The sequence below is a fragment of the Rhamphochromis longiceps genome, linkage group LG4 (assembly GCF_057381845.1).
Source record: "Rhamphochromis longiceps isolate RC_006_pf linkage group LG4, R_longiceps_female_GT1.1, whole genome shotgun sequence".
In the NCBI taxonomy this organism is placed as follows: domain Eukaryota; kingdom Metazoa; phylum Chordata; class Actinopteri; order Cichliformes; family Cichlidae; genus Rhamphochromis; species Rhamphochromis longiceps.
This window is the reverse complement of record NC_140560.1, coordinates 25375716-25399997: the sequence shown is the minus strand read 5'-3', so window position 1 is coordinate 25399997 and position 24282 is coordinate 25375716. Positions and strand designations below refer to the sequence as shown.

General features: G+C 41.8%; 1 protein-coding gene across 13 annotated transcripts in view; it reads left to right on the top strand.

Annotated features, from left to right (window-relative positions):
• The window catches only part of bahcc1a (BAH domain and coiled-coil containing 1a), a 61005-nt gene extending 38451 nt beyond the window's left edge, over nucleotides 1-22554 (top strand). For 5 of the 13 annotated variants that reach the window (XM_085404067.1, XM_085404060.1, XM_085404062.1 and 2 more), the window contains 24 exons: nucleotides 420-534; nucleotides 636-835; nucleotides 1042-1203; nucleotides 2695-2969; nucleotides 3266-3611; nucleotides 4455-5399; nucleotides 6738-6907; nucleotides 7065-7201; nucleotides 7401-7517; nucleotides 9890-10001; nucleotides 10345-10579; nucleotides 10718-10891; nucleotides 12159-12332; nucleotides 12445-12734; nucleotides 12895-12975; nucleotides 13819-13942; nucleotides 14059-14173; nucleotides 14650-14725; nucleotides 17513-17621; nucleotides 17707-17823; nucleotides 17922-18083; nucleotides 19499-20739; nucleotides 20885-21121; nucleotides 21275-22554. In XM_085404067.1, the coding sequence (XP_085260193.1) occupies nucleotides 420-534; nucleotides 636-835; nucleotides 1042-1203; nucleotides 2695-2969; nucleotides 3266-3611; nucleotides 4455-5399; nucleotides 6738-6907; nucleotides 7065-7201; nucleotides 7401-7517; nucleotides 9890-10001; nucleotides 10345-10579; nucleotides 10718-10891; nucleotides 12159-12332; nucleotides 12445-12734; nucleotides 12895-12975; nucleotides 13819-13942; nucleotides 14059-14173; nucleotides 14650-14725; nucleotides 17513-17621; nucleotides 17707-17823; nucleotides 17922-18083; nucleotides 19499-20739; nucleotides 20885-21121; nucleotides 21275-21484 (5924 nt within the window). In that variant the 3' untranslated portion in view covers nucleotides 21485-22554. The remainder of the gene's footprint in view (nucleotides 1-419; nucleotides 535-635; nucleotides 836-1041; nucleotides 1204-2694; nucleotides 2970-3265; nucleotides 3612-4454; nucleotides 5400-6737; nucleotides 6908-7064; nucleotides 7202-7400; nucleotides 7518-9889; nucleotides 10002-10344; nucleotides 10580-10717; nucleotides 10892-12158; nucleotides 12333-12444; nucleotides 12735-12894; nucleotides 12976-13818; nucleotides 13943-14058; nucleotides 14174-14649; nucleotides 14726-17512; nucleotides 17622-17706; nucleotides 17824-17921; nucleotides 18084-19498; nucleotides 20740-20884; nucleotides 21122-21274) is intronic. The other 8 variants (XM_085404072.1, XM_085404069.1, XM_085404065.1 and 5 more) reach the window with 7 other exon arrangements.
• Nucleotides 22555-24282: the final 1728 nt, after the last annotated feature.

The window sequence follows — 24282 nt, the reverse complement described above, 5'->3', positions numbered from 1 at the left end:
CAAGTCTGAGTCCATTTAGAGTTGCCAAGATAAAAAGTAATTAATATAAGATTTCTAAGCCTCGCTCTGAGAACAACAGTATATAAATGGAAATAAATAGATATACAAAAAAATACAATATTAAAAAAACAAAACAACTTTGGACAAAATTGACCTACATCAAGTTTCAATTTTATTTCATAAATATCTGAATGTGTTATTATATTATGAAGCAAGTTATTTTTCTTTCCAAATAAGACAGTAATATGTCAATACTGTGCACTATATGGTTTTAGCATGAATTCTGCCAATACAAAAGCATTTAATACTCAAAATGTATTCATTTGCAACTTGCGGCACGGTTCTGACAAGTGGCGAGAGACTTGGGATTTTGTTCTCACTGTGATCCACAATGGTGAAAGTTGATGTTTGCCTCACAGGGCAGCCCCGCTCCATGTATCTGTCAGATCCCACCACTGAGGAAGACAGGAAGAGGCTGAGTGAGGAACAAATAGGTCTCACTTGCTTGGACAGGGAGAGGGATGCATATATCAGGTATGTATTTTTAAAGGTGTTGTTCAATACTTAATAAATTAAAATCTTTACAGAAACATTCTAATTTGTATTTCTTTATCTTTATGTCATTCTGATGTCAGGGATAACAAAGAGAGGGTGGAATTTGCAAGGATCCACCCTTCCAGCAGCTGTCACGGAGACCTTGCCTCTCATCTCATGGTCCCGGGCGGGACGTCCCTCCAGTCTGGCCAGTTGGGAGATCCTGCTGCACATTCTGCTCACCATCATTGGATGCCAAGAACTGGAAGCCCATCTCTCTGGATGACGGGACATTCTTATGGTAAGACGCTTTCTGATGGCAGGATTTTATTGTTATGGTTATGTTTATGTTTATTCATGTGTTATAAAGACATATAGTCCAGCTTTTTTTTGTTTATTGAAAAAAAGGCCAAAACAAAGACGTTTAGAATTGATTTGATCAGCTGATACATATATTTAAAGTTCTTTTGTTTATATGGAATTCTGTAATTTAATTTCTTTATAAAGCAGGTATAGGTCATACAACCCTACACCAGAATCTGCCACCAGCTTTCTCTGCAGCCATGCCAGGCCCTCTGCAGCCAGTCCTGCCTCTGCCTCAAGACCCCTCTGCCCAACTGGTGGTCTTGCCCTCCGAGCCTCCCACCCATCCTGCGACCCATCACCTGGGTAAGCCATGGCATTTTATATGTTAATCTAATCGATCTACAAAGCACAGCAAACTCCACTGGTACAGTATCTGTATACAAAGAGTAAAAATAAGAAAAGCTTGTTTGTTATTATGCTTATGTTTTTGTGATTGTTAACTGTGTGTGTATGGATGAATGAGGACTGACAGGAAGAGAAGCTAAGGGCTAAGGCCGATGCTAATGGGAATCCAAATAAATACAACACAAGCAGCAGAAATGCACCAAATTTAGCTTATGTTCTGTGAAACTAAAACGAGTTATTTCACTGTTAATATTACTTTGGGCTAAGATAAGTTTGCAATCTTATGATAATTGCTACATGCCAACTGCTTGGCCTGGCAACAGTGGCACTCTCAGTAGTTCAGGATGCTCATACAAAGCTATTTTGCCCCTACAATACCACAGCAGAGGAAGAGGAAGTGAATGAGGTGAAAATCACTTCACCAGAGTCATTGTAGATGCGTATTCAGTGAACAGACTGTGAAATTTAATTGGCTCCCAGTCTTTGACGATATGTTTCCTTCTGCGCGCCACAGGAGTTTCAGCTGAGAAGGGAAGTGCATCCACAGAAACTTTCCCACAGGAAATATTTTCATATCCGATTTTATGTGGCGAAATTCTTAGTGTGTCTTGCAAAAGGAGCTGAAAGATCAAATTCATTTGGATAATAAAACCGCTAATGTGGAGTGTGTAGCACAGTGCTAATACAGATATTATGAAGACGCTCATTATGTAGTTCTATATAGTGTGGTCTTAGTACTTTCCAAAAGGCACCTCTGTCATTGTAGATCACCCATATGGAGTTGTGCGTGTCCTTAAATCCACATAATGAGACAGGTTGTACACCCACACATATGGGAACCAGGCTTACTGCTGGGCCCTTTTGCAGAACCCCTACTGTGGTTTGGCCGGGAAGGTGGGACTTTTTGGCATAAAGGCCAAGACGAATGCTCTGACGAGAAAAACATGCATTTCCAGCACAGCATTTTGACCTCTAATCAACCTATGACCATTATATTCTGTTCACATTTCATCATTTTCATAACGTCTTTTTCCAGCATTCCAAAATTCTCAAAGCAGTTCTTAAGAGACAGCTTTTTGTTCAGAGCGGAGGAGAGTGTGGGATTGTTTCTGCCTGGGGAGATGTTGTTCTGTGAAGTCAAAAATCTTTTTTTCCTTAAAGGATACATGTTGTTGCTATAAATGTGAATACAATGATTCTTTAAATGATCCATAATGGTTTCAGTGTTTTGAAATAGTTGTGTGGGAGGCACATAATGATAAATATGGAGAACACAACTGTTCTCTGTTTGCTAATGTATTCTAGTGAGTCGTGCCTACTGTCAATGCGTATGAGCCCAAAGAAAAGTGATGTAGAGTGTGTGTGTGTGTGTGTACGTGTATGCATGTGTTTTTGTTCTAAGGTAGCCCCCTCCATCACATTTCTCCTTTTTTTTTTTTTTCTCATTAGATGTGATGGAGCAGCCAGGGCTGTGGCCCCCTGTGTACGGCGCCCGGGGCCCACCCTCCCACATGCAACATCCTGCTGTGTACTCCCGATCCCAGTTTCTACGGCAACAGGAGCTGTACGCTCTCCAGCAGCATCAACAGCTTCAGCATCAGCATCAGAGTCACCAGTCGCAGCAATCACAACTGCAGTCTCAACCTCAGCAGCAGCAGCAGCCACAGCAGCACAGAGCTGCACATGCCATGAACATGCAGCACCAACCCGCTCACAATGCACAGGTGATTGCAGAGTCAAAATACGCAAGGGAGATTAATACATGCAAAAGTGCAGGCAATACAGCGAAGCGTAAGCGAGTCATGGATCCCGTGACTTTTGAGTCTATTTTCAATTTGCATAATATTCTTTGAAGGATATGCCAACTTTCCTACAGGGGAAAAAAAGTGTATTCCCGAATACAGAAAAGCAAGTAGCATTGGCTGTCAACCAGATTGCAATAAATGTACTATTTGGTTAATGCATAAAATCACTTGTTCACTAAATTTAGATATGCAATAATTTTGTATTAATGCCACAGATACAGAAGAGAGCAGACGAGCCCTCAGTTGAACTGGAAGAACTCATTTCAGAGCCAAGAACATCTAAACCTGCCAAAGCTTACTCTTACAACCCACCGCAGAGAAACACCTCACCCCCTGGGACCTGCACCACTCACCTGTCCCCTTGTTGTCAGTCCCCTTCGCTGCGACAACATCCCAAAAGCACTCCTTCAACACCCTGCCCCGCTCCTAGCCCTGTTGCAGCAGTACCTCATTCACCTGCCATTAGCCCTGCTCCACCTCAAATGTTAAAGGCTCCTGAATCCGAAGACAAGACGGGAGAGGGGCAGCCTCCACAGGAATACCCAGGGTCTCTGGAGCCTGGTAAGTGCAAAGAAGTGTCTAGAAAAAAAATGCAAAAACTGTGCGTAAAAGTTTTCAAACTGTCTTTGAAGCAGTGTGCACAGTGGTTTTTGTACAAACAATAATCATCAAATTAGCGCTTGTGAGATAACATACTCACACTAATCAGGTATAATAACAGAGTCATGTAGAAAACCAGAAAGAGAACAGAAAACTGTTCTAACATATAGTCAAATCTTGTGCATCATACCGATTTATAACTGGAGTTGTCACTGTTCAGTGACCCCATTTTTTTCTGCTGGTGTTGCGGTAATATGTGTGGGTAGCTCTTTTGGCAAAGCCTCTGATTGAATAAACGGTGAAGAAAATGGCTGCCGGCTGTGCTGGGACTTTCCAGAACTGTTACCTTGGTAATGATTGAGAAATATCTTAGTAGCGGCCTTTACATCTCCTCCACCCCCACACGCCTGAAACTATCTTCATCATTATTAATGTCTGGCTAACGGCTCCCGCAAGCCAGAGGAATTGTGTCAGTTTCTCTGATAAACTAAAGGTCTTGTCCACTTTAAATAACACGCACACACACAGTTACTTGTGGTAACTTCCTAAGGTTGGGGGATCAAGGGAAAGTGCTTTTTCATTTCCTTGCCCTGCTTTTTCACTCCATGGAACCTAGTTAGCAAGAGAGTTTCGTTTATCATGGGTATGATTGGTCATCTGTAACACATCCGCATCACAAAAACAGTGCTTTCTATTAAGGAATCATAATATGTGGGGTTTTTTGGGAGGATGGTTTATCAGAATTTTTGGAATAAATAGACAATTGTTAAATATTAAATTAATAAATATTCTTTTCATCTATAGACTTGCCTCCTGGATACACATACCCTGCTATTGCGATGGACTACAGGAGCGGACCGTCACCTCAGGGTGTTCAGCTGGCTGAGCCAGCTGACCTGGACGCAGTCCAAGTGGAGCCTGCTGAGCATGCTCCCCAGTCTCTGGCCAGCCTAGGGGATGAGTTAGACTGTCAAGTGGTAGTCAGACCCCTTCCAGAGCCACTCCCACTCAAGGAAGTGGCGCATGAAGAGGAAAACAGAGTGGTTGATGGAGTTCTGGAGCAGAGGGATGAGGTGGAAATAACAGCCGTGACAGAAGCTAACTATGTCCACAGAGAGGAGGAGCAACCAGAGGAGCAGGGACAAACTGCAGGAGAGGTGCTGGTTTGTCCACCTGTTGAGAGTACTGTGTGTGAGGCTCCTTCCTGCCCAGTCTCCATTTCAACAGAAGAACCTGACAGGCAAGACGCTGTCATTACCTTGGAAGAAGAGGAGGATGATGAGATGACGGGTGGGGAGATTCAGGTGGAGTATGCTCAAAAGGTCAGCATGCCTGGAGAGCAAGAGCCAGAGCTGCCCACCATCATCGAGCTTGATCCTGCTTCTCCTGAGTCACAGTCCCCGCCTAATGAGTGCGCAGAGGACAGTGAGCAGCAGCACGACAACAAGATAACCTCTAATGATGCCTCAGTGGATTCTGTGTGTCTTTCCCCGGCCTCAGCTTCTGCCCCTAGCCCAAGCGAGGAATCTTTTGCTGTGGCCCCAAAACCTGTTGTGCCCTGCTACTGGAGTCTGGAGCTGCTGATTGCTGCTGCGTTCTGTACAGATGTGCCTCCATTTCCCTTGTTCTCATATAGTACACCATCAGTTGCCCCATCGCAATGCAACCCACACCAGGGTATCGAGCTTCTGAGTGAACTAGCGGATCTGGAGCTGCAGCAGCAAAAGCGCACTTGTGGAAAAAGCCAGGGTGAGAAACAGTGGCTCCTCCATGACTCTAACACATTCACATTCACACAGCAACACTCACATCAACAGAATGCACTTCTCTCATAGTTTACTCTCCTTTTCCTCTATGTCCATTGAGACAAACTCCCACTCCCCCTCAGGCCTAGCCTCATCGCTCTGTGCTCCCTCCCAGATAGTCCTCTCTTCCTGCCGGTCTCATGAGCCTCTTGTGAATTCTAACACATCCCCAGAGAGGCTGTCTACATGCTTGCTTGCCGTTGCTCTTCTTTGGCATGTTAAAGCCACTTTTATTTCCTAAAAGGCTGTTCTAATGATGCAGGGCCTCAGGAGAGGGAGAAAAAGCAGGAGGACAGGGCTGAACTACTAGTGAAGGGTGTACACCTTCCTCTCTCACTCACGCTCCCTTCGAGCTCTCCTCAGGGAACCGTCTGTGTCTCTCCATCCTGCAGCTGTTTGATACACTCATGCGCGTGCACCCAAACACGCACAACTGCAAATACACAGAGTTAAACTTAAAGGAGAGACACCAGTTTGTTTCATTCTCTCACTAACATAACACTTCATACTGAAAGTTGGTGTGTAATCACAAAAGCAGTCATTGTTTTCAGCACCCTGGAGCATTGCCTGGCTAATTAGACCCCATTGTTTTAAAGTGGCTTTAAAAGCTTCCTTGTTTTTCAAAGTACCATGCGTTTTTGTTTTTTTTTATTCATGCAAAAGGATGTTTTGTGTTTACCACAGCATCCTAATGCATTTAACTGCTCCCAAAAGATGGTTCTTTAAAAAGGGTATCATCTGATTCCAGAGTCAGTGATGTCTTCGATATGCGATATTGTTGACAGCTCAGGCAAGTAGCAAATGTCGATTTAGAGTCACAACTATGGTTAGTAAGACGATTCAGTATATTTTTATTTATTCATGTTAAGATGTAAGACTGTGTTACTCTTACAAACAAAATGTCATTTTCCTTGTGACTAGGCTACAATCTGCTATTCAGCTTGTGGCTCAGACCATTAATGGCAGATAGACTACTCAGTGTCATAAGCAGATAGGCTACATAGGAAAAGCTCAGTCCAGATGGTCTGTGAGATATCAGCATATGGTGAGTCCAAAATAATGTGACCTCTGAAAAGATATGCTGCTGATTTCTCATACTGTCCTAATCTGCTCAAATTTCTGCAGAAAACAAAACAAAAACAAAAAGACCCATCTTTCTCTCTCACTTTGACATGAGTTTCCTTTCACAAATGTTAAGTAAATAAGCTCTGTCCACTGTGGCATCTGAATCGAAAATGTATAGATGCAATATGAACCCTTCCCCCCCCCCTTCTGTAAACAGAGGAGGAACTGCTCATGTTTGACCTCCAAAGCCTTGCTACCCTGGCCACGGCCCGTGCGCTGGAGCTGGGCTCCGAGGAAAGCAGCAGCGCGAGTTCTGAGCGACAATTTCCAGCCCGCAGGATCCTCAATTTACGAAGGAAATGCACCTGGACACCTCGCAATGAACCAGTAAGGCTATAAAAGTGTGCCCTTCTTGACGCTTCAAAATGTTCCCAGAATTCTAACGATGTTTCAAACAAATAGTAACTAATGAAGTTGTACTTAAAATGTTCCTTGATTGCTTTTGTTACATGTTACATAACCACTAATTATGCGTGTTGTTCAGGTGTGCCCAGCTAAAGTTAGCATGGAAACAATGGATGGTCCTGAGCTTGCAATGCGTGTGAAATTGGCTGAGTTACAACGTCGTTATAAAGAGAAGCAGAAGGAGCTTGCCAAACTTCAGAGGAAGCATGATCATCAGTGAGTATGGCGCGGTCCTCCTTTACCTGTGCCGATTCCCAATCGGTCCGTTCCAAAGTAGTAAAAACATAAACGTATTTCATTCACTTATAGTTTCAAAATGGATTTCTTTTAGTGCTTTAGAACCTTCAGAGTTTAGATATAGGTAGCGTCTTAAAGCTCGACCGGCTGCATGTGTGTTTACATCTGCATGTGCCAGCAGGAAGGAAGAAACACCTCGCAGCCCAGCACGGCGAGGACCGGGGCGGCCGAGGAAGCGGAAACCCACCCTCACCACAGGTCCAGTGTCCTCATCCGAGGGCCAAAGAAAAGTCAAGTGAGTATCAGTTAGCCCATCTCCGCTAGCTGGCTGTAGTCCAGTCATGCATGATAAGCCCCTCTGTATCACTGCCATACAGGCGCTGCCTCTCATTGGCATAAGCAGGAAACAGGAGAACCGCTGAACTATTCTAGGAAGTCGAATCAAACCTCTTCTACTCTAATCAACATTGGTGTTATTAATTGCGTAACGGGGCAGTCTGTGTCAGCTGTGTCCTACAGAATACTCATTCAGGGTTAATATATATATAAATAAAAACATTCAACTTTACCGGGCTGAATTGTGCACGTCTGATTCGCAAGGCAATAAGAGTTAAGCTGACTTTTTGAGTCCATGTATATGTTTGTCCGTGTATGTGTTTGAGGAATATGACGAAAGAGGAAAAATTAGCAGAAACGAGCAGGAGAATGTTTTTTTAAATCAACATTGTAAAAATAGGGATGCCTTTCCTGTTTGGAAGTTGTGTTGGAGGGGTTGGTAAAAGGTTTACTCTCAGGCTTCAGTTATCCCCGGCATCTAGGCTCAGAATGCCTTTGGGCACTAAATATTACCTCGCAGCATTCCCTCTCTGTCCATCTTAATCCTTCTTTTCTCACTTCAGTTTCTGGACAACTGTCCACAGCTGCCCCTTTGCAATGTCACTTGCCACTCTTCTTCCACCCGTATCCTCTTGCACCCCCCTCACTAGGGCCCGTGCTGATCAGATGCTAATGCTGAGTGACAATGACACCCAAATATAAGGCCTGGGCCCTCAAGTGAAGTGCAGTGGAGGGAAAGTGGGAGCAGATATGGGGTTACAGTCTCACAGAAGAGTAAACTGAAGTCTGTCTTTTTGTTGTACTTTAAATTGAATCACAGCCAAGACACTTTATTTTTCTTAAAAGCTCCCAGGGTGTACACCCTTTTGTTTGTGATGTGTGCACAACCCAAAAGAGAATGACGTGATACTTGTGAATGAGAAACAAGCAAGCAGACTGAGGACTGTTTAGCCCCATGTTGCGTTATGTGGCAGGGTTCTATAAAAGCGCTGTCCTGCACCTGCCAGTCATGCCGCTACAAAACGCTGATGCTTTTGTGCTGATGGGGGTTAGTGGGTCAGTGGGTCAGTGGATAGCCCACCCAGCCTTTCAGTATCTTTTTCCCTACTTTGCTTTAACCACCGGGGGTGCGTGTGTGTGGTAGTGTTTGAGTGGGAGATACATTCAGGCCTCGTGATCAAGCCTTCCAACTTGCAAATTTTATGCATCTGTTTAGTTAGAGATGGATGCAGCAGTGTGCTTATGAGCACTGAAGCAGGCATTGTTTGTTTCTGTGCACGCTTATGTTATTCCTGTGGGTAGAGCATTGGGGTCCTTTGTGGTGTCGCTTTGATTTGGGGTTGGACGGGGTTGTATGCTAGAGAGAACTCCTGCTTGCCAGCAAACCCTGATAATCAATTCTGTTTAATTAGTCACTGTACACTCAGCTCCACCAGCCCCCTCCACCATAAATGGGAGGGACTCTGTCACATTGTGTTTGTCAGCAGCGGAAAGCAAGCCGTGGTGGGATCTGCCTCACGGGGACAACTCACACTCCACTGGCACCTCTGTCACTCTCCTGTCAGTCAGTGGGCAGAGAGTCCCACTGCCTGACAATTGCTTTCATTCTTCTTGAGTCTTGCAGGTGCATGCTGGAATTATGAGATTTACACACAATCAGCACCTTCATGGGCACTGTGAATTCGCATGCTGCTGATAAATGACATCAAAACAAACATGCAAAAAAAAACAGCACATGGTTCTTTACTTTAAAAACAGTTTCTGCACCAATATGGAAGCAGAACAAATGCGCAGTATTTTACTTATCTACGTCAGATTTAGTCATTGGAATGGAATGGTTTCCGAGGTTGTATGCATGCTAGGAGAGAGGAAGTTAATCTTTTGTTTGAGCATGGTCTGGCTCATTTCGGTGTGGTCTACGGGCAGTCTTCCAGGGGGAAATTCAAGGGCATTTGGAGTGGTTGGCCTGTGATGCTGCTCAGCATAGGGGAAAGTGTGTGCCACAGTGATATGAAAAAGCAACCAGAGAGGCATGATACTCACTGAATACAATATGACCACATTCAAATTCCAGTGCCTTCTAACCATTCACGGTATCCTTCAAAGCTGTGCAGTAGTGCTTTACAGGGGACAAACATTCTCCCTAGAAGAAGCACCAAATTGCCCTCAAACAATCCCAGTTTTCTTGTTAGAGATTAATTTTCAAGTGGGTGTCTCAGACACTGGACTCTTCTTGTCCTTTTTGTCATTCGGCTCACTTGACAGAAAAGGGAAAGTTACCAGATCCCAGAGAGAGGTGACTCAACTCCCTTCTTTTTTTTCCCCTTGCAGATCGATGGGGGCAGGGCTTGGTTTGCCTGACGACCTGGGAGGGGGCGGAGAAAGCCAGCGAAGGAAGAAGAGGCTGTCCAGTCGAGGCTTTGAGCGACTCAGCAGCACACAGGTCAGGGTCCCCTTGTCCTACTCCCTTCTGTCCCACACATAGCCAGAAATAAAAGAAGCCGCTCTTTGTTTCGTTGCATTTGATATATCCCTTTGTTGCATCCCATTTCTAATTAGGCGCTACCCTCAGGAGTTCATCCTGATCCTCTGCTCTCCATATAAATGTCTGTCTTGTTAGAGCTTCTCCAATTGCTTTTTTAATTCTCTATTCTTGAGAAAACAAGGGCTCTCTTCACAATGTCAGAGGAGATGATGATGTCATGATGATGTCATTGTGATGCTTTTGTGGCTTCTGTAAGGAGTGTAACTGGTTTTCACCAGTCTCATCTGTCTTTCTGTTGCAGCAGGTAAAAGCACAGAGCTGCAGAAAAAGCAGTCTTCACAGCATGCTCAACTCCAAGCTGGCTGGAGATGTGGTTCAGCTCAAGCAAAAGGCCCAGGTTAAAAAGAATCTCTCAGGGACAGGCTCGAGGGACAAGGAAATTTCACTCTGCAGCTCCAACCTTAAGCATGGACACAGAAGCCAGGGCACAAGCAAAGCAGACTCCAGGCGAGAGTCTGGGGGACAAAGCGATACAGGTAGATAGTGGCAATCATTTCACTGATTGTGCTTGTTCCTCCTGTTTTTAGTTTTACTGTGCAGAGTATTGTTGTTTTTCCCCCCATCAGCAGTTACCCTTAGAGTTAAGCAGTGATTTATTTCTTAAACTTTTTCAGCAGCCAGTGGGGACAGTGTCCACCAAGAGAGCTGGACCGGACTGGTGCGTTGTGGACGTAAAAAGGGATCGACCACCCTGAGCCAGCACAGAACAAAGGTTCACCGTGGCCAAAGGCACGAAGCAATGGAGGAGGAAGAAAGCTCGCCTGCAGAGAGCGACTCCTCTGATCAAGGTGGGACAGTAAATACTGAGCCTGGAGACGTAGTTAAGTCAAGTTAATGATTAAGGAGACAAACACTCTACTTTTAAGATTAGGATTAAAACTTTCTGTTTTGATGAAGCTGATAGTTAGGGTTGAATCGGGTGACCCTGAAACATCCCTAAAACATAGGCTGCAGTAGACCCAGGTTGCTGGGCACACTGAGCATTTCTTCTTCACTCATCTCTTTTTGCTCTCTCTGTGTTTATACACCACTGCTATATTTAATCATTCATAATTATTCAACTCTGGCTCTTTCTCCCATAGTGTGTCTTTTGTCCTGTCTTTCTCTCACTGCTCGCTTCTCTTTGCCGTCACCCCCCAACCGGTTGCGGTGGATGGCTTCCCCTCCCTTAGGGTGGTTCTGCTAGAGAGTTCTTCCTGTTAAAAGGGAGCTTTTCCTTCCTACCGTCACCAAGTGCTTGCTCATGATTGTTGGGGTTTCTGTCTAATATCACAGGGTCTTTATCTACAATATAAAATGCCTTAAGGCACCGCCAATTGTGAATTTTTGCTATATAGATAAAATTGAATACCAAAATTGAAAGTTACCTTTAGATATCTAAATAGCTAGCTATGAAAATATGACAGGGATTTTTTGAAACATTTCTACAAATTTCTACAAATAAAATAAAAATGCATATCTGACAAGTACAGCTAATGTACTGAGTCAGTCTATGATCCAAAAGCTCCTTTAAATCTATATTGCCTTTTGCTAATTTCTAAAAAAAAAAAAAATTGAAAACCAATCCATTTTGATGGGCGAGTGAAGAAAGATTGGGATGTATGTCTTGGCAGAGATGTGCATTTACATTCAACAGCTCAGTGGTCAGCTCTGTTGGCTGGTCTGGGCTGGACACAGACACACAACTATAGACACCTGGCTGTGAGAGTTTTGCACACCCCTGGAGACCCGCATACCAGGTCAAAGAGCCGCTGCAAAGAAAAAAAACTGCAGTGACAAACATAAAAACTCCCTCATACTCTCCCTAGCACACACATTCTCAGTAGCATGTGGGTTCACACCAGGAAATACCACTGAAGCAAAGCAGTTCATATATCTTTCCTATAAACCGTTAAACTATTTACTTTAATGCTAATGAAGTGTCTGTGGATTGATTGGGAGTGAGTTAAAGAACTTTACTGGTTGGTAATGACGTGGGGAGATGGATTGGATAAGCTAAGTTTTTTTTTCATGCCTTTACTGAATATATGTTTTATTGTTTCCTAAATCTGCTAGAAGATGAAGAAGAGGAAGGCAGTTGTGATACTGATGAAGTTCAAGATTACAAAGTCCAACCCTCTAGAGATGTCACTTTAAGCTCCTCCATGATTGGGCCTAGTCCATCGTCTGTTGTAAAACTGGAAGCCAACCAGAAAGCCTGGAACAAAAAACAAAGGCAGGAGCTTTATGGTAAGACTGCCCTTTGAAAATAATTGATAATTCAAGAAGCATCTGTTTTACATTTGTCCTCCTTTGTATTGTTAGCTCAGTCTAAATGTCCTTCTGTAATCAAACCATACAGGATCCCAGAGTCTGTCTGGTGCAGAGGGGGAAGTCAAAATCAGGAAGAAGTCCAACTCTAGGATGGGCATGACCACAGCAGTTAAAAATCACCAAGACCACCAAGATCGGCAGCCTGAAGTAGCAAGAAAAACATGTGGGCCCAGGTCTAAGGAACCTCGGTGGGGCAGTCTTGGGACCAGAGGCAACCGCTACAGGAGGAGCATGGGACTAGCTACCTTTCCCACCACAAGTGAGAGGCTGAAGCGGGCAACCCGCAAGAGCACCATGTTGAGAGGAGCAATTAACAAGGTAAAAAAAAAAATTTCCAATCGAAATTTTGATCAACCAATTTTATTAAACCACATATACTGAAGATATGACACAACAAAACTGAAGTACAAACTTTGCATATGGTATATCTTCATGTGCCCTTGCTGTGGCAATAATTCCTCTTCTCTCACTTTACCAGAGGAGAAGTTGCTGGCCAATTGGGGGCTCATCTTTGCAGGGCGAAGATGGAAGCAGGGGACAAAGGAGCAAAGACCAACAGGTACCAGCAGGCGAACAGCAAACAAACACTAGCTTTCAATTCTGGTCATATCTTAGGCTACGTTCACACTGCAGGTTTTAATGCTCAATTCCGATTTTTTGATCAAATCCGATTTTTTTGTCTGCTTGTTCACACTACAAATAAAATGTGGAGCGGTGCTTCAAAGGATAGTTGCAGATTTCTGTCAGAATCTGCAGATATTTCAGTACAAATAAAATGTTCACGTTTCTCCAACATTGTCTTCCCAACAGTTTCACTGACATCTACACTGGATGGCCAGGAAGCGTTCGCGATGTCTTCTCCGGCGCTGATAATTGGCGTCTGTCTTGTGTCAGTGACGTAAAAGACGGATTTAATGCGACATGACCGTTCAAACAGCAGTCGCTTTCTAAAACATCGGATATGTATCGGATTCAGTACCACATACGAAAGTGACCCAGATCGGATTTGAAGATATCGAATTTGTGCCGTTCACACTGTCATACCATGATGGGTCACATAGGGTCAAAAAAATGGGATTAGATGCACTTTTGCCTGCAGTGTGAACGTAGCCTTACTTTCCAACACATTATTGTGGAACTACTATACGCATTCAGCATGTTTTGCATAGCTCAGCCTCCTGCTGATTAAACTCTGCGGAGAAGACTATGTGTTATGAGGGAGGGAAAAAACAAGTAAAATGAGTGCAGATAGGTAATGGTACAGGTTTTGTCCCCTGTGGTTAACTGCTAGTTTGAAAAGCATTATAAACAATATCTTATCACACTATCTCCACATTTATTATTTATTCATCTTCACAGTCATTTATGCTTCCTTTCATCCCTTCTGATATGTTCTGTATAGCCAAAGGGACGAGCAGTGAGTCGTTTGTTGGAGAGCTTCGCCGCTGATGAGGGTTTTCAGATGGATGGTAGCAGCTTCTCAGAGGAAGAGGAGCACAGCAGCCATTCGCGCAAAAACCCTGAAGGTCTGAGATAAAATTTTATATCTTTTTTTTAATAGTGTTTTAAGTAGCAGATAGAATGGTTACTTTCACCATTACAAATTTTAACCAGGATACATTGTTTGCTCTTTCTTATGCAGTTCCAAACTGTGTCCTGACCAAAGAGCTGTTAACCGATGGCCTGAAGGTGCTGATTTCCAAGGAGGATGAGCTTCTATATGCTGCCAGGGTCCACACTCTGGAGCTACCAGACATGTAAGTGAACTGTTTTTTTTTTAAATATACACAACACTTTTTTTAATGTTAGTCTTAATTTAACTCAAGGATGTTAGCTTTCAAATTATATCCTAAAAACTTTAGTCTGACCTTTTGGTCAATGTTAACCTGAAGTAAACTTTGTCGAAGTGGCATTTCTAAGCAGAAGCTGAGGTATGGCAAAAAAGGGCGTCTACAGAAGGTTATTATAGCTGTCAGAGCCATGTTGATAATAAAAAGGATTTTTGCATGCTCGTCATAGAAGTTATCAATAATTTCATGCTTCTTACTTAACAAACGTCACATTATTCCATACTAGGCTCTGAGTATCAATACAGCTCCTCTGGTGCAGGCAGCAAAGAGATGCTATAACAACAGTAGAGTGGGAGTAACACATGACATGGGAGCCAGGCAAGCATAATACAAGCATCTGAAAATAGCTTCATCTTATTTCTCTCTGCTGTGCCTCCCTCTAGCTTTAGTGTTGTTATTGACGGTGAAAGAGGAAACCGCCCAAGAATCTATTCATTGGAGCAACTGCTACAAGAAGCTGTAAGTTCACCTTGTTGCACCTAAACACTCTTTGTTAAAAGAAAGCCATGTCTCATCTTTGGCCACGACAATATATTCTTTCTTTGTACTTTTTTCCACATTGCCTTCCAGCTTTTCTTTAGCCTCTTTTAGTCATTTCGCTTTCTCTCTTTCAACTTCCCTTGTTTCCTCTCAGGGGTCATTGAGAGCATCTAAACTTAAGTGAATATGAACAGATGGGCAGGATCTTTAGGTTTATGTGTGTGAGTATCTTTGAATGTCTGTTAAACTAAGCTCTTTGTGTGGGCTGAATAATCCCACCAAAACCAGGATCCATTCACGGTTTGGAGATTAAATAGGACATGATGCGTACATTACGTCCCCTTTACTGCCAAAATAAGAGCTGTTTAAAGGCTGAAATTAACAAATACACTATATGTGTATGAAGACCTGTTGTGAAGCAAATGTTGGGTTACAGAGCTATTGTAATATTGCCATTTCATTTATTTAACCGCTTCAATACCTTGGCTGGTTCTTTACCTTCTCTGTATTCACAATAGCTTCATACTGTTTGCTATAGTGGGACAGATTTGTTCATGCAGGTCTCTTTGTACTAATAACAACTGGGTCACTCAAAGCAGAGCTGTCATACCCACATCTCCTGAAACTGACTTCATTATTGCCAAACAGGGCACAGGACATTATGCTTGCTCAAAAGGAATATTCCTAAGACGAGGAGAGCTGAAAAGTAGAGCAGAGTTTAACTGGCACGATTGTGGTTTGCAGCTGTTAAGAGGCCATTGTAACTTTGCAGTGACTTCATCCTAAATGCTGTTGTGCTCATAGCTCACTTAAAATTCTTTTAGAAATTAAACGATAAAGTTGTGGGTGTTTTTTTAAACTTTGCATGTAACCAAAACTTCCTCATGGTTATGGATACATGCAGCATGCAAACATTTTCAAACACATTCACATTTTAAATGACATAATGCTTTTTATAAAGCTGTTCTAGGTGAATGGATGCAAGAAAAGAGGGTAATTTTAACTCATTGCTATGTGGTTGCTAGGCAACGTGATGACATTATTGTATATAATGTATCATTCAGCTATTGCGGATATAAATGAGATGTTGCTGTTGTGAAATTAAAACGATAAAGATGCTTTCAAAAGGTCTTATAGGTCATTTTCACTTGCTGCTAGCTGGTTGCTAGGCAACATGATGTCATCATAATATCTAGTATAAATAAGAGTCTTCACTCGTGAGCCAAGTTTGGCTGGTGTAACTCTGATTGTGTAGAAGGAGTTGGAGGACAAAGAAACGAACGCAGAGAGATTGTGTGTATTATATTTGGTGTATTTCATGAATTTTTTCTGAAAAACTTTTTCATATTTAGTTATTACGTTTTTTTTAACGATAAACCACTTTTAAATGTTTCTAAATGTACTATAGAAATAAAATGTACTTACTAGCTTTAGTAAGATGACTTTATATATTTATTTACATTATTTATTCATTAATTTTTTTATCTTTTAAAGTTCAAACTTCACACCAAAATCACTGATTTTATACTTAGATTGTTTAGGGTGAGTGGTGTAGGTGACCAGTTTTTTTTATACATATATATGTATCTGCATTCTCTTTAATATAATGGAACTACAACATAAATTGCCTTGTGGCTCTTAATAAACAAAACTAAATACATAAATACATTCATTATAAAATGAAAAAAAAAACCCAAACAGTAGCTATATCTATCTAGAAATCATGACCTAAAATGCTCACAAACAGGTCTCTGATTTTTTTTTATGTCTATGTCAGCCAAACAAGGTGTCCAGCTAACCCACACTGCTGTTCCTTTCATTCATAATTATATATCACATGTTCATATGGTCTCAAAGACAATAATAAAAATAAATCTTACTTTTTAAGTATTCTTTGTATAGTGTAACGCCCTTGCTTTTTTATTCAGGTATAAATGCAGACATAGTCATACAAGAACACAATGTTATTTCAATTATCCTCAAGATGATCTTGCATGCCCATTAGTACACGTTAGCCTACTCTCTACCTTAACACTTACCTCCTCTCATCAATGTCAACTTGTTAATGTGATCAGTTTAGCTTTTTCGTTTCCTTCTTTAACTTTCTTCTCTATTTCCCGCTCGTAGTGTCATTTTCTAACTTTCCTGGCAGTTTTATACCAAGTAGTTCTGGCAAAACTGCTCTTATCTAAACACTCATCACATAGCAGCTGGTTCTAATTGTGCCATACTTCCACTTTGGTGTCTTTAGATTAGTCCAAGAGCCATTCATTTGACTCTGACAGCAGTACCCTGATACCCCCCCCCCCCCCCCCCCCCAACCCCTGACACGCATACACACACAAGCACAAGCACACACACGTTCACATCTACACCTCATCAGTCAAAGGGTCCCTTGCCATAGCAACAGTAAATGAAAGCAACCTGAAAGAGCCCCCAGTGAGTGGCGGATGCTGGGGCTGCCTGCATTGTTGGAGGGAGGATCTGGCAACCTGCAATCACAAGCCCTCTATTCAGGCCCTCTTTAGTATTACTCAGCAAGTCAGGATTTACTGCATCATGGCTTCCGTTCTTTTCAGCCCTGACTGGCACATTGGCATGAGATAAGTGCCGCTTGGAAACGTGGCACAGTGGCTGCCCAAGCACAATGCTCCATTGCTCTCACACTGTTTGTATGTGTGTGTCAGTGTGTGTATGCAAGCATGTCTGTGTGTGCATTGTGTGGAACCTGTAATGAATCTTAATTATGTTTTGGTCTGACTCCAGGTCCTGGATATACGTCCAGAGTCGGAGGCTATGCTCGCTGAAGGAACCAGAGTGTGCGCTTATTGGAGTGAGCGCTCCCGCTGCTTATACCCAGGCTATGTTCGCCGAGGTGAGGCATCAGTTACAAAGAAAACTGTATATGCATATCGTCCGCTTTTATCACAGCTGATAGAGTGAATTTTTACCACTTGCAGGTGGTTCATCTGATGAGAGGAAGCAAGGCGGGGTGATGGTAGAGTTTGATGATGGGGATCGAGGGAAGATTTCACTCCCCAACATCCGCCTCCTGCCTCCAGGATACCAAATTCACTGTGGGTGCCTCCTCTTGGAGTAACATGGAATTAGACCCTTTTTTGTTGGGGTGTGTGGCATACTGTGTTAACTAAATGCTGATAATGTTCTACTTTAGGTGGAGAGCCATCTCCTTCCCTATTGGTTCCCAGTGGTTCAGCAGCCAAGAGAACCTCCAGTCTGGAGCAGGCACCAATCAGTGAGAGACCTTCAGACAGACTGAGCACTATTAACACTGTAAACACCACCCAGAGTCTGACCGTTATTAAAAGAAGACCAGGTGAGAGTTAACCCCTGAAACCATGTTTACCTCCAGTGTTACATGAGCTGTTAGGAGTTTTATAAATGATTTAGATCATTTTATTACAGATTGAAAGACTTTTATAATCATCTAAACAAAGGTACAACAAACAAAATGATAATTAACAGTTCAAAATAATATAATCATTTTAGACAATCATCATTATGGAAAAGCTAAAAGCAAATTTTAGATAACCTATAGTATTAGCTATACTAAAATAAAGAAGATCCAAAATTTTCATTTTGATATTTAATTTGTGCTATAATTTCAAAACGTATTGATTCATATGCACAAAGAAAACAAAAAAAGAACAATTTTTTTAAATTTATCTGTATTTTATATGAATTTATAAGTTGACGATTTGAGAAAGAATTACTGTAGTTTTAGTAACACTGCAAATAGATACATACTCAGGCTAAAGATCGAAAAGTTGCCAGCAACACAAAGTTTCACCCACTGACCGGTCGCACCCCTAGGCGTGAGTGGCCCATGCTGAGGTTTTTCCATCGTAGCCAAAAGGTTTGCTGGACGAGGATTTGGGCAAAACAGTGCACCGTTTATTTGCAGTTTATTATCAGAAACTGTTCAATAAACAACATTTTCTTCCGACATAGTTTTAAGAAATATTTGCAGACAGTGAAGTTAACATAACAAATATTGGATGTTGGAGGTTCTTCACTGCGTCATTGTTTGGCTATATTTCTGCACAGCTGGGATTCTTAGTCTGCGTCTTCGCTCTGCTTTTGTCGTGTTCCATTGCATGTCTATATTTATCCATCAGTCATGACGACAGCCTGCATATCAAAATGTGTGCAAACAATATGTGCTGCTAGGCAACCAGGCATGCTTCGATTCTATGGAGGTCAAAATGGCCTCTTTGGCGATTCTAGGTATAATTATTTTTTCTTTTTTGTCTCTCATCAAACCCCAGAATTCACTATGTAATAATGAAATTTATTTTAGGAAAAGTCATGAAATAAGAGATAATGGGGTTTTATTTTAAGCGAGGAGTCTAAATGAACCCTTTGGCAATTCTAATGTTAAAGATGAAGACATGTCTTATCTCATAACAAAACATTGTTGATTTTAACAAGAAATTTAGGAGTTCTTGACAATAATTCAATAAATAGACTGCAATGCAATCTAATACAACAGCCTTGACAAAAATACTTTGTAAAGTGTTTATTTTTCAGCTTTGGTTCGCTGTTAGAACAGCTTATTGTTGTGTTTATATTTAGTTATTTTCAGTATCATTCTAGACATATTTTATTGAAAGGTGTTTCCACTGTATGAAAGGTATATCTAATATATATACACGGGTGTGTACAAATACACACCCGTGTTTGCTCATTTGTGATTTATTGTTAAAGCATATTATGTTTTTTTCATTCTAGGGAGACCAAAGGGTTCTGGGAAAAAACAAAAGCAGCAGCAAATTGAGAATGCCAATAAAAATCCTTCGCCTTTCCTGGGCTGGAGCTCATTGACCAACACCAGAAAGAGGACGTCTGATAATCTCTTTCAGTTCAACGGTGCACCCAAGAGGACCTTGAAAGGAAAGGAGGATGACCTGTTCTCTATGACTCATTCCCAGTCACAGGCTTCCGTCCCAACCAAAGGCCTTTTCAGCAGCAGCTCGTTTGAGGTGGATTCCTTTAGAAGCATTGCAAATGGTTACTCTTCCTTCTGTACCCAGTCTACAGGACCAGGTTCGGCTTTATCTTTGGGTTCCAGAAGTGGGCTGTATGGTGAAAAGCGCAAACAAGATGAACAGGTTATGCCAAGGAGCAAAAGGTCTGGACAAGAGTTCCTCATCAAGTTGGATCATGAAGGAGTGACATCCCCCAAGACAAAGAACAGCAAGGCTCTGCTGCTGCGAGGGGCATCTTCCAGTGTAAGTGGCTTACCCAGGACAGAAGCATACTCTCATCCAGTCCTGCTGGTAAAGGATAACAAGAAGGGAGCCTCCAGAGTAGAACTTCTTCTAAAAGGGACCACACCTCAAAGAAAGCCCTCTACTTCTATGCGTCTCGGGGAATATGGTGACTTGGGCTTCAGCTCTCACAGAGACTGTCACAGCTCCTACTCTGATCTGGATGATGAAGAGGAAGAAGAAGAGGAAGAGAGGAGGGCTGCACTGGCTGCAGCCTCAGGAGGACTAAGGACTGCTGGTCGCTTCCTTTCTCGTCTCTCGGTCTCCTCCTCTTCTTCAGGTTCTTCAAGCTCCTCCTCTTCAGGCTCTCTTTCAAGTTCCAGCCTCTGTTCCTCTGAAAATGATTCCTCGTACAGCTCAGAGGATGAGGATAGTTCAACACTGATGCTGCAGAGTTGTCTTTCCTCCCATCGGGGGCTCCTACAACCATCAGAACCCTCTACATCTTCAAGGCCTCGCCAGCATGCCTTTGTGGCCAAAGCTATGGCTGTTTCCAGTGCCAAAGGTGCCACCCTTAACCAGGTCTCTCACAGCAAGTCCTTGAAGAGGAAAGAATGTGCAGGCTCCCTATCTAAACCAACTAAGGATTTTGTCAAGAAACCTAGGATGCTTCCAGATGAGGCTACATTTATTCCAAGGCCCAAGATGTCCGCATTCCTTTCAGGAAGACAAATGTGGAGGTGGTCAGGAAGCCCTACACAGGTGAGAATAGGCTATCAATCGGTTTAGGTTTTCTCTTGCAATATTAGCTCAAATAGTTTACAATACGTGCCCCTTGAGGTCAACAAACATCAGTAATAATCGTCATTATCAAAGAGGATTGGTCAAAGTGTCTGGTTTTTCACAGAGGCGAGGACTTAAGGGCAAGGCCAAGAAGCTTTTCTATAAGGCCATTGTGCGAGGCAGAGAAACGGTGAAAGTGGGAGATTGTGCTGTGTTCCTCTCAGCTGGACGACCTAACCTCCCATATGTGGGTCAAATTGAGAACTTCTGGGAATCATGGACTTCTAGAATGGTAGTCAAAGTCAAATGGTTCTACCACCCTGAAGAGACAAAGCTAGGGAAAAGGCATCGAGATGGCAAGGTAAGCTGGGTTGTTATACGGGATACAGTGCAGACAAATATGCAAAAAAAATGAAGAAGCAGGCAAATACATTTCATAACACTGTTTTCGTAGCTATATTTGTAACGTTTTGCTTTGTGAATATCCTGTAACTAATCCCTTGTTTCTGTCCAGCATGCCCTTTATCAGTCGTGCCACGAGGATGAGAATGATGTCCAGACAATCTCTCACAAGTGCCAGGTGGTGAGCAGAGAGGAGTATGAGTGTCTGACTCGCAATCAGAAGCCGAACAGTACCTCTCCAGATCTGTACTACCTGGCTGGGACGTACGATCCGACCACTGGTCAGTTGGTCACTGCTGAAGGCGTTTCCATCATGTGCTGATCCACTAAGGGGACACACTACTGAAGAACTTCTTCGGAGGAAGAATATAACGTCATGATTTCTCCTATTCAACCATTCAGTCCGGCAGAATGGCTAATGTTATTTGGGTTTGCCTCCAGGACCCACAGACAAGATGTCAGCACCAAAACTGGACTGACTGACATTACACACTGGAGTCTGTTGGTGTCTAACATTTGTGAGGCCGTGAGCATAGCTGGTTGATCCAGTCATTAAGAATAGCAGAAAGTCTGTGTCTTTCTGAGCAGAGCAAAATTCAATAAGTGACATTTCAACCATCTAACTAATCTCTTTTAAAAAGGTCCTTTGACAGCTTCACAACTCCTTTTTAAAAACTCACGCTTCCAGCTCCTATCAAAAGGAGAGCTGAAATTGTAGTTGACTGTAAAAAATAACATTAGGCTCAAGAGTCAATGTGGACCAATTCTTTAAAAGGTAGCCTTAGGGAATGGAAACAAAAGTGAGGCACGGGGCTCGACCCAAGCCTCTTCATTCCAGGGAAGTTGAAAACATGTAAAGGATGTAAAGTTGATGTCTGTAAATATTTTTAAATGTTCCTAATGAAGCCATACACTTCAGTACCTCTCACCTGTCTTAACTGTTCAGGTGTATATTGTATAGTTCAATTATTGTATTGTTGTCTGTTGTCTATATGTACATAAAAGCTATTTTATATAGGAGTTTATTATGTATATATGAAATGTATCTTTCCATGTTTGCAATTGATTTATTTTTATATATGTGTAGAATACATTACATTGTGTGTGCTTTTTCTTTTTTCGTTTGCTGCAGGAAGTTAAGGTTGAAGATGTTAGTGTTGCACTGCATATGCCCTGCTGAGAGAGACTGAGACAGAGCACAGACAAAGACAGAAGGATTTAGTCTACAACAGGACAAGACTCCCTTTCTAAGAGAAAGGTGTCATTCTGTTTAAAAAGAAAAAAAACCCCACATAGGTCAAGTGGCTTTTTGCGTAGTTGTCTGTTCCTTCACATTTTCGTTTGGCTATTTTTTATTTATTTACCTCTCTGATGGTCATCATCACAAAGTCAGATCAGACTTAACCGCAGCCACGGGTCGAAAGTGATTTAAGATGTGATACGAGCGTACCGTTACAGCGCGACGTTTGTGTGCGATGAGTGTCCCGACAATATAATCGTGTCCACACAAATCAATGTTACACAATACTGGATCTTCTAATGAAAATGTGTTAAATGTGCAATGCACTCATCAGTGCATAGTTTAGCATAATATGGCCTACAAAATACCAAAGTGTCTTTAATATCTTAATTTCCTTTATTTAAAAAACAAGCACCTGTACTGAACACAGAAATCACTGGTAACTTATAAAATAATTGTCCTCCACTATGTGCAAATTTACTGGCTTTGCATTGTGACAATGGTTTCTTGCACACGTACCTGCAGTTTTGGTTAGTACATAAATATGTACCAAAATGCCACCTGGAGGTGTGACTGTGAAGGTCAAGGTACTGATAAGGAAAGAAGATGAGTACTGACAATTTGTTGAAATGAGTCCATTTTTAGTTTCATTAGCCGTCTGTGTCTATTTTGTACAGAACACATACATCCTTGATGCTAACTGTGAAGGACAATCAGATTCACAAAGCAATGGACATAGAGCAGGTTTACTCGATCTGGAAATTACTTATGTTATTTAATTTGTGCCAAGTACATTTTCTCTATTTTTGTCTTGTTTGATATGCAATCCTGAGTATTTTTTTGCTCACAAAGTTTTATTTTGTTTGCCAACATTTTATTTATTGTCAATGTTGCTGTTCATGCCAAGAGCGCTTTATGAGAATGTGACATTGTTTTTTTTTCTTGGTGTGATGTCGCATTTGCATTTCTTAAATAAAACTGGTCTTATAGAGGCCATTTAGTGAAAAAAAAGATTAAAAAATAAAGCAACACTGGATTCTTCTCATCCAAAAACCTCTGTGATTTAATTCTGTTATTTTGACTGTTTCCCACTCATCTTACTGTTCATTTCCTATTACCAAACATTATATCATTATATGGACAAAAGCATTGCCCACACCTCTTAATCTTTAAATTTCACTGTTTTCAATCAAGCAAAAAAAAAAAAAAAAAAAGTCAAGCAACTGGCCACACAGTCTGCTTTTATCTGTAATAGGATGCCACTGTTGTAACAGGTCAGTTTGTGAAATTTCTTGCCCCTAGATATTTCCAAATCTCTGATTGCATTAACATCAGCACGAAAACTGTGCTCCCAGAGCTTCGGGGCATGAGCTCCCATGGCTGAGCGGCTCCTGTGGGTGTAATGTGTCGGTGGCCCAGTACTTTTGTCCATATAGAGTATGTTTAACCCTGTTCTTTTTTTAATATACAGTATATTAGTTAATTTTGTGAAGCAAAAATAAACACTTATTTTATTTCATTTAAGCAGAAAGTTAGAAAACTGCACTCTCTATGCGTGCACACTATACATCTGTGATTCTTTAACAAATGTATTAAACCACCAGTCATAAAAACAAGAAAAGATAAAAAAAATCTGTCAAAAAAATGGTTAAAAAACAAATTTATATAGTTATTTATTAGGCATTTTATTAGGCAAATAATAACCAAATTCATGTTTTTATACCCAAATTTGAGCCGGCACACTGGACTACTCTAACAAGTCAGAAATTCATTAATCAAGGATAACACTCAGTCACTAAAGCTACCTTTTTCTGTTCATGAATGCAAGTACATTACCTGTGATTTGTCATCTTTATTAAAAAAAAAATGTTTTAAAACAT